Here is a 9,588-nt window from a genome sequence, read left to right as displayed (position 1 = left end):
TTTGATTCGAATTTTTAAATGCATATCTCTCCTTTTTCTCTTTTCTTTTGCAGCAACTGATTTGTTCAAAATCAAGACGTAAAGTTCTACTGGGTCCCACATTGTATTCGGTAATAATTCAAATATTTGTGGTGTAAATTTAGAAAGAAAAAATATTTGAATTATAATAAATAAAAAAAATATTTGAATTATCGAACATAATCTCAGATCCGCTACAGTTCTATTTCTTGATCCTTTTTATAAGAAAATTTTATATCGACATTTCGAAATTTACCAAAGTATACACTGTTTTGAAGAAATGATGGGAAAATGCTTGAAAAAAATATTGATATAATATTATTTATTTTAAAAAAAAATACATTTCCTTAGAATAACTCATCATCATACCATCACCCCTTCTTTACATAGCAAGAATTCTTATTCATATGGTAACTATTAGTTATTAAAATCCAACTAACTGATTTTGTCGCATTTATACCTTACTAAAATTAGAGAAATGACAAAAACTTTAAAGAAGTGTCATCAATACTATATTAGTGCCTTGACTTCCCTTTTTCTTAAATTTGGTGCAAAATATAGAAATGCGGATGGACTTGAATTAAAGCTTTTCTCACTTCTTTAACGAGTGAATAGTTGCTTCAAATTTGAATAAATTATACGACAAGTATAATATATTTGTTATGTAATTAGTGTAAAATAATACTTGATGTTGATTTGGTTTTAATAAGAGTTTTCCCACTTAATAATAGCTAACACACTTTTAAAAATTTATTTGGTCTTTTCAAAATAAAACATAGTATTTTGTTTTGTTTTTGGAGTGTTTGATTTTGATGTTTTGGAAAGAGGGAGAGAAAAATAAATATAAATAAGTGTGTGTTGAAAATACTTGAAATATTTGGATTTGTATTTCATTGTCAAAAGAGAAAGAAATAGACTCCAGTTGAGTCACAAAAGAAACAATGTTAAAAACCAGAGGACTCACAATGGGACGATCCTATGATGCAAGGAAGATCTTAGAAAGAAGTGTAGTTCAATTTCCTTCGATTTTTACCTTTTATCAGGATCGTTGATAGACTAAACAAATTACCTCTCTAGTTGTAAATATTTTTGTCAAGATCGTGATTCCCAAAAATGAAACTAAACATAGGGAGAAGTCCCCCACTATGTTTCTTTTCATTTTTAAATTATTTTCGAGACAAATTAAAACATACTCAATATTTGTCATCATTTAAAAACACCTTATTTAGGTGTTTTTAACTGTTTTAGCATAAATACATACATATATATACATATACATATACATAAATATATATAAAAAGACATGATTTGACAATGAAAAGTAATTTTTGTCTCCCAAAATACAACATTAAACATATAATACTTATTTTAAATTATCTTAAAAAACAAATTCAAATATACATACTATCTCTAACACACACTTATTTATTTTTGTTTTTCTCTCTATCTTCACAAAACACAAGAGAACACTAAAAAATGAATCCAAACATTATGCCCATGTTTTTCACTAGAATCAAGTGATGCAGCAAGGGACTGTCCAGCTAAATTTTGGTAACCAAATTTTGACCTAAAAATCCATGAACCTCTTTGCCAGCATATAGACAACTCGACCTAGCTGTATGTATGTGCATACTGGACGTTGTCGTATGGGTAGTTTCATGTTTGAAACGACGTCATTTACCTGCCACTTTTAAATTACATTTCTTGAATATTATATATATTTTTTGTTTTTCCTACTCCCAACATACAGTAAGGTTTCTTGCAGCCTTTGCGTCGTCCAACGGATATAAACTAAGTGGAAAATTTTGAACCGAGAAAATTTATTAAGAAAAGAAAAAGGGGAATGAAAGGAAAGAGAGCGACAGGGAAAGGAGAAACTTTTCTTTTACCAAAACGAAAGCAAGAAAAGTGAAAGACTGTAGTTTTTCCATCTGGGATTCCATTCCATCCGCTTTGATCCACACGGATTCTTGCTTTCTGGGTCTTGGGTTCTGAAATCGAGACCAGGAGACTAGTGGATTCGCTCTTGATTTTGGTTTAGTTTGCTCGTTGTTTGGTGGGTTGTTACTGTTAAGAGATTTGTTGGCTGAATGTGGTTTTGGTTAGATTCTAGTTGAGATCTTACGTAATTTTAGTGGGTTTTTGGCATTTTTAGTTGTTTTCTGGTCTTCTATTTATGGTGCCTAGATTCTTTACCAAGTTTAAGTTACAGGGTTCGAGTTTCTTTATTAATCTTATCATTATTTGAGCCGTCAAGAACGCTCTCTTCTTATTGGTGAATTTTTTAAGAATTGTTTTGGAATTATTGGGAAGCCGAAAGTTCATGTACTGTTTGTTAACCTATTTGAATTCTTGAAAAGTTTGTATTTTGGGTGATCGGGAGAGCGTTTCAGCTTAGGAGATAGTGGTTGCTTAAGTCAAGGAATTTTTCATCGTTCAACAATTTTTATAATTTATTTTTGCCCTCTCAAATTTGGAGGGGAAGATCTATACTGCCATTGTGGAGATCTGGGACCTGTTTCAGCTTTTTTGTCCCATGAGGACTCTTTTTCCTTCGGATTCTTGTAAAGAACCACAGCTGAACGCTATCAATCCTCAGTCATGGCTCCAGGTTGAAAGAGGCAAGCTTACGAAACTTGCACCGTGGTCTCCATCTTCAATGTATGCAGTCTCTGTATTTTATTTTCTCTCTCCCTTTGTGTGTGTTTTCCTCTTGTAAGCTTATGAATTGAGTGTTGAGCATTTTTCGTCCTTATTACATGCGACTAAGTATTGAATATTTGCAATGTTTGTAGAGAATCTCTTATCAAGGTTCCTGAACCTCGAATTCTTCCGGTTTATAAGCCTGTTGATTATGTTGAAGTGTTAGCTCAAGTTCACGAAGAACTTGAGATGTGTCCTCCAACAGAGAGGTCGAATCTTTACTTGCTTCAGTATCAGGTCTTTAAAGGCCTTGGAGAAGCAAAATTGATGCGAAGGAGCCTTCGCTCTGCTTGGCTGAAGGCTAGCACTGTTTATGAGAAACTCGTCTTTGGGGCATGGTTGAAGTATGAGAAGCAAGGTGAAGAGATCATCTCTGACTTGCTAACCTCTTGTGGTAAATGTGCTAAGGAGTTTGGGGCTATAGATATCGCCTCTGAATTTCCTGCTTATGAAACTCCAAGCTGTTCTGATATGCTGAAAGACAATCTCTTGCAGCGTATGGTATCTTTTCAAATTGGAGACGAGAAAATAACATGCAACAGACATGAGATTGCTCGACTTTCTGCTCCATTTCATGCCATGCTTAATGGCTGTTTCACAGAATCCTTTAGTGATGAAATTGATCTTTCTGAAAACAACATTTCCCCTTCAGGTTTAAGAGCAGTTAGTAATTTTGGCAAAACAGGAAGTTTAAGTGAAGTGCCCTGCACTCTCTTGTTAGAAATATTGGTGTTTGCCAACAGATTTTGCTGTGAAAGCCTGAAAAATGCATGTGATGAAAAACTTGCTTCCTTGGTGGTGTCCAGACAAGATGCTGTGGAACTTATGGAATTTGCTCTTGAGCAGAATTCTCCTGTATTAGCCGCTTCTTGTTTGCAAGTGTTTCTACATGAACTTCCTGAATCACTGAATGATAAACAGGTAGTTCAACTGTTAAGCAGTCTTGATGCACAACAAAGGTCAATAATGGTAGGGACTGCCTCATTTTCTCTCTATTCTTTGTTGACGGAAGTTGCGATGGATTCTGATCCCTCCTCAGACACAGCAGTTCTTTTCTTAAAGCAGTTGGTAGACTGTGCTGGAACCAGCCGGCAGAAAATGATAGCGTTTCATCAGTTGGGATGTGTTAGACTTTTTAGAAAAGAATATGATAAAGCGGAAAAGATGTTCAAGGCTGCTCTGAGTGAAGGCCATGTTTATTCTGTTGTTGGCTTAGCCAGATTAAGTCACATCAAGGGGCACAAGCATTGGCCTTATGAAAAGATCAGCTCTATCATATCCTCTTATAGTCCGCTTGGATGGATGTATCAAGAGAGGTCATTATACTGTGATGGCGACAAAAAGTTGGAAGAACTTGAGAGAGCTACTGAACTGGACCCAACCTTAACGTATCCTTATATGTATCGAGCTGCGTCCTTGATGAGAAAACAGGATGTTCAATCAGCCCTTGCAGAGATCAACAGGGTTCTTGGATTCAAACTAGCACTAGAGTGCTTGGAGCTGCGGTTTTGTTTCTATCTTGCTCTGGAGGATTACCAATCAGCTATATGTGATGTTCAAGCAATTCTTACTCTTTCGCCAGATTACAGAATGTTTGATGGGCGAGTCGCAGCTTCACAACTGCGTACCCTTGTGCGTGAGCATGTCGAGAATTGGACAACAGCTGATTGCTGGCTGCAACTTTATGACAGATGGTCTTTGGTTGATGATATTGGATCACTCTCTGTAATATATCAGATGCTGGAGTCTGATGCCGCTAAAGGTGTTCTGTACTTTCGACAGTCTTTGCTTCTTCTCAGGTAACTTTCCTCATTAAACAATATGGCATCATATATGTTATTACCTATAAGCAAAAAAGGCAGTATACCTTGATTAAATATTAGTAATCTGATAATATTTCTTTTTGTCTCTCCTCTTTCGGCATTAGTGCATTTTTGGTGATGGTGTGGTACAATTCTGCCAAGAACTACTTCTGTGCTACTTTATTTGATTGAGACACCAACATCCATGTTCAAACAATTACAAAAGTCTGGGCATGATACTTTTAGGCATTAAAATTTACTTTAAGTTTCTGACGTTGGGATGTACTAGAAAGTAACTAGTATCCTTAGCTTTCTGAAGCTGATACTGCTATTGCTGAGGTTTTTAACTTATATAATAGACATTTCTAACAAGTTTCCAAGTCTTGTTAATGTCTCAATCATGTTAAAATTTATAAGCAAGACATAACTGGAAATGATAAGTTTTTCCCATTTCTGAATCATGCATAAATTGGCTGGAAAAATGAATTGCTAGAATTTTAACATTACCTTGTTTGTGATCAGACTCAATTGTCCTGAAGCCGCAATGAGGAGCTTACAGCTAGCACGCCAGCATGCATCAAGTGAACCTGAAAGATTAGTTTACGAGGGATGGATCTTATATGATACTGGTCATTGCGAAGAGGGACTGCGGAAAGCGGAGGAGTCTATTAGTCTCCAAAGATCCTTTGAAGCTTTTTTCTTGAAAGCATATGCTTTAGCCGACTCTAGTCAGGATCCATCTTGTTCGTCCACTGTTGTATCACTTCTTGAAGAAGCTTTGAAGTGCCCTTCAGACAGACTTCGCAAAGGTCAGGTATGATTCCTTTCCGCCTCATATCTGTAAAAATTACAAGACAGTGAAGTTTCCCTTGTGATGCAAAGCTCTAGCCTCTGATTGGTTTATTGAACTGAGTTAGTTTTTTTATCATGTATGCTGAAAATTTGGATTTTATTAATCAAAACTTTCTGGAGAACAGTTCTAGTTGTGGCTGCCAATAGGAAATACCAGGGTTTCTTATTATAGATTTAGCGCACGGTACAAATTTTTTTAGTCATGAAAGGTGATTTAGTTTAGTAAATAGTCACATCCCATATTCTGCTTCTAGATCAGAAACATGCCTAATGTTGGTGATTGTTGATTTTGCCCGCTCTGAACTTTTGAGTATGTGGCTCTGCTCCCACATATATAAGGGATTCCCCTTCTGAAAACTGCCTCAAAAATCATAATCTTGACTCAAGATGATATTAGCTCAGTGAAAGGAGTTGAGGCTTAGATATTCTGATTAAATTGAAGTTATGTTTACTTGTATCCTTAGTGTTGACTATGAGATTTTTCTTGCTATGTTAGATGATAGATTATGGCATTCATTTCTTGACTTGATATTTCCTCCTTTAGTTTAAATCTCTTAATTGTGTTACAATGTAAGGTGTTAGAGTGTACCAACTTTTCTAATAGTTTTCTATTTCTCATTAGGCCCTGAACAATCTTGGAAGTGTCTATGTTGATTGTGGTAAGCTAGATGCTGCAGCTGATTGCTACATAAATGCCCTCAAAATACGACATACCCGAGCACACCAGGGCCTTGCTCGAGTCCACTTTCTGAGAAATGACAAAAATGCTGCATATGCTGAGATGACTAAACTGATTGAGAAGGCAAGGAACAATGCATCTGCTTATGAAAAGCGGTCTGAGTACTGCGAGCGTGAACTCACAAAGGCAGATCTTGAGATGGTCACACGCTTGGATCCTCTTCGAGTTTATCCATACAGATACCGCGCTGCAGGTTAGGTTTCATCTCAAAGTCCTAATAAATAGACTCCTTTTTCCTTCTGTTTGAGCCTGCTAAAAGGGTAGATACCATTTCTCGGTTAAAACTTGTGGAGTTATGTCGATATCCCCATGATTTTAACTTGAGAGAGTTCTCCATGTCTAGTGGACTCAATACATGGACATCTGTATTTTCTGCAGTTTTAATGGATAACCACAAGGAGAAAGAAGCCATTGCAGAACTGTCGAGGGCTATTGCATTCAAAGCAGATCTTCACCTTCTTCACCTCCGAGCTGCATTTCACGAGCACATCGGCGATGTCATGGGAGCACTGCGAGACTGTCGGGCTGCTCTCTCCGTCGACCCTAATCATCAAGAGATGTTAGAACTTCATAGCCGTGTGAACAGCCAAGAGCCTTGAGATCATCAAGACAAGGAATAGTGTTCCCACGGAAAAAGAGGATAGCTTGTTTCATTCAGTGCATAGCTGATGCTGCCTCCTCAATGTGCCAACAATCTTGTAGCTAATTATCACAAGAAAAAAGAAAAAATCATCTTGAAGTTGTATCATCTTACTCTCTCTCTCTCTTGATTTTTGTTTACTTGGAAATTTTTTGTCTATATATAATCTTGTTATCAGATGCAAAGTTGATGGCCCTTCGTGTGGAGATATATTTGGATTTAAAGGTATCATTAATACATATGAATAAGGTAAAAAATTATAAAATAATTAGATTTACAATATCTAATTTATGGTCCATTTATACCAAATATTTTGTTTTTTATGTAATTACATAAATTGCCCTCAACAATAAATACAATAGGAGTAGTTTGTACAACGATATTAATATTTTTTAGAGTACATGTGTAATTTTTTAAAAAATAGAAATAATTTATGTAAATAATATTAACTTATTTGTTGAACGTGTGATTTTTAAAAGATAAGTGGTTTGTGTACATAGGCAAATGTGATTATACTTAAAACTTGAAATGCATGTATAATTTACAATTTTGTTAAATTTATTTTATTAAATGAAACAGAAAAACGAAATAAATACTAATAAAAATTAATAACAAGAATTATGTTTAAATGGTATAGAATATTATTATTTGCAATGAATTAATTAAGAAAATAAGTATGTATAGAAGAAATAAATACATTTTAGTTCATTTATATTTTGTTAAACCTTAATGAATTGTAGATAGATGTAAACAATTCTTGAGAAACCTCTACTTCTCCCAAATGTCTCCCAAATGTTGGAAGTGGAACATTCGTTATTTTTATACTTTGATATTAGCAACGTTTGATGCCGAAAAAGCAAACTTGTCGCCGCAGGTGAAAGAAGCTCCATTCTATTTACAGGTGAAAGAAGCAAGAATTTCAACGATCAATAGTTGAACCGCCACAGCAGTCAGCACTCTAGGTTTGTTTATATAAAGCGCCGGAAACCCATTTTATGGGTTCTACTTCTTGATGTATGGGCATATGCAGGAGCTTGGTGTCAAGAATCTTTTTAACATTAATTTCACAGAGTTTCGTTTGCATGCCTGGAATATGTTCGTCATCTCCCTAAAATATTTTGAAAGATTGTACGCTGGTTTTGTCCATGTGAATTCGTCAAGAGTTTCGCTGCAAGAGAATGGGGGATAAATGGTGATGGGTAGATTGAAATATTGGCTCTGCAAATGGACTTTGAATTTGGTGGTGGGAATGCAATAGTGATTCATATTTGATCATATTTGTGGGATCATCAAACTTCTAAGTTTTAAAGCGGAAAGAAAAGGGAAAAAACTATCTTTACTATATTTTTGGGTTTCATTGATAATCTTGAATTTGCATGAGGTTCTACAACTTCTGTCGGAATTTGTATGTTATCTGTTTGTCTAATTGTCTGTACCAGTATCAGGGAAGGGCTATACTTGTGTATGCTTTATAGATAATAATCTGTAGACTGTCTACCAGTTTGCAACATTCTCTGGGTCTGAGATATTTCTGTTGGCAGCACTTGTAGCAAAAAATAATCATGTTTTTCTTGCCTTTTCCTGTTTTAGTTTTTCCGGAGCTTAGAATGATTGTGAACTTTATGAGGAAAGAGCTCGCAAATGTAGCAGTCATAGGAGTTCTGTTGTGTGCTGTATCATACAGCGTTCATGGAGTTTCAGTTTCCTGTATGATGGCATACGATGAAGGTGGGGCTCCTGCTGTTTTTAGTTCACCTGAGTGTCCTCTGGGGGTTCTTTCCCCTGAATCTTCTGAAAATTCAATGAGGAATTGCCAGTTTGCCACACTTCAAGGACACAGAGAGTATCAAGAGGATCGTGTTGCATGTAATCTTGACATGAAACTGCCATTGTCAGGTGACCTGAGCTTCATTCTCTGCTTGACTTTATTGTGATGGTGATGGTGATGTTGAACTCTTTATGCTAGATTGTTCTACCTATATATGGCGTAATTATAGTTTACTTTATTACTAAGCCCAAATTGGACGATCACTAAATATATAAGTATCTTCTTCATAATCAGAGTTTTACACTCGATCTCAATTTTTTCTGCAAGCATATGGGAGCTCATGAAGCTTGACTAAAGTGCAGATGAAGCTGGGGTTGAAGAGATTGCTGTTGGTATTGCAGCTATATTTGATGGCCATGGAGGAGAGGAAGCCAGTGAGATGGCTTCAACAAAACTTTTCGATTATTTTATCTTGCATGTCGTGTTCACTGCATACAAACTAGCACTTCCAAGCAACAAAGAGAACCATGACCCACATGCATTGAAGAGGTTTGGACACTGATATTGGAGAAAATGGGGATAAGTTATTGTTTGTGCTCAAAATCTGTTCTATGTTTTAGACGTATTACAATAAAGGATAGTTCTTGTTAAAATTGTGAGTTTTTCATTCTATCAGATATTTTTCTTCATGTTTGTGCAGTTCTCAGAGGACACCACATATAATTCATCACTATTCACTGCATCCAATTTTAGAGGAAGCACTGTTGAGGACAATCCATGACATTGATTCAGAATTTTCAAAGGTGTGATATCCATTTTCCACTCCTTTTTTATGCTATAGAGCTAGTATTGTTGATTGCTTGTTTCAAGTTTATGTCCCTACCCAGGAAGCTTTGGAGGAAGGCTATGTTTCAGGGTCTACTGCCACCATTGTTCTTCTGAGTGACGGTCAATTTCTGGTTGCCAATGTTGGTGATTCAAAGGCAATTCTGTGCTCTAGTAAAGTTCATGTCCACCATCATGCCGAAGGTACAATATTTCCAACCCCCCCCCCCCCCCCCCCGCA

The 9,588-nt window shown here is 36.0% G+C and overlaps 2 protein-coding genes across 4 annotated transcripts in view; both read left to right on the top strand.

Annotated features, from left to right (window-relative positions):
* LOC105163308 (ETO1-like protein 1) lies at positions 1,832 to 6,964 on the top strand. Of its 2 annotated transcripts, XM_011081612.2 has the most exons (5): positions 1,835 to 2,679; positions 2,814 to 4,520; positions 5,046 to 5,337; positions 5,998 to 6,307; positions 6,493 to 6,964. In XM_011081612.2, exons 1-5 carry the CDS (start codon positions 2,555 to 2,557, stop codon positions 6,711 to 6,713), a joined length of 2,655 nt encoding a protein of 884 aa, XP_011079914.1. In that variant the 5' UTR covers positions 1,835 to 2,554; the 3' UTR covers positions 6,714 to 6,964. The 2 variants fall into 2 exon arrangements, with proteins under 2 accessions (XP_020549983.1, XP_011079914.1); XM_020694324.1 differs by lacking the exon at positions 6,493 to 6,964 and having other exon boundaries at positions 1,832 to 2,679; positions 5,046 to 5,332; positions 5,998 to 6,124.
* Positions 7,492 to 9,588, top strand: part of LOC105163307 (probable protein phosphatase 2C 51) — a 3,202-nt gene continuing 1,105 nt past the window's right edge. For both annotated transcript variants that reach the window (XM_011081611.2, XM_011081610.2), the window contains exons 1-5: positions 7,492 to 7,716; positions 8,345 to 8,650; positions 8,885 to 9,071; positions 9,223 to 9,325; positions 9,410 to 9,551. In XM_011081611.2, coding sequence (XP_011079913.1) covers positions 8,362 to 8,650; positions 8,885 to 9,071; positions 9,223 to 9,325; positions 9,410 to 9,551 — 721 coding nt within the window. In that variant the 5' untranslated portion in view covers positions 7,492 to 7,716; positions 8,345 to 8,361. The remainder of the gene's footprint in view (positions 7,717 to 8,344; positions 8,651 to 8,884; positions 9,072 to 9,222; positions 9,326 to 9,409; positions 9,552 to 9,588) is intronic.

Source organism: Sesamum indicum, linkage group LG6, assembly GCF_000512975.1.
Source record: "Sesamum indicum cultivar Zhongzhi No. 13 linkage group LG6, S_indicum_v1.0, whole genome shotgun sequence".
NCBI lineage: Eukaryota > Viridiplantae > Streptophyta > Magnoliopsida > Lamiales > Pedaliaceae > Sesamum > Sesamum indicum.
The sequence above is the reverse complement of the archived record's forward strand: the minus strand, read 5'-3'. Positions and strand labels throughout refer to the sequence as shown.

Excerpts from the sequence above, each read along its gene's own strand:
- LOC105163308 (XM_011081612.2), top strand. The coding sequence starts at position 2,555 with ATGAGGACTCTTTTTCCTTCGGATTCTTGTAAAGAACCACAGCTGAAC. Across the intron at positions 2,680-2,813 it reads CCGTGGTCTCCATCTTCAAT|AGAATCTCTTATCAAGGTTC; the intron begins GTATGCAGTCTC and ends CAATGTTTGTAG. Across the intron at positions 6,308-6,492 it reads ATACAGATACCGCGCTGCAG|TTTTAATGGATAACCACAAG; the intron begins GTTAGGTTTCAT and ends TATTTTCTGCAG.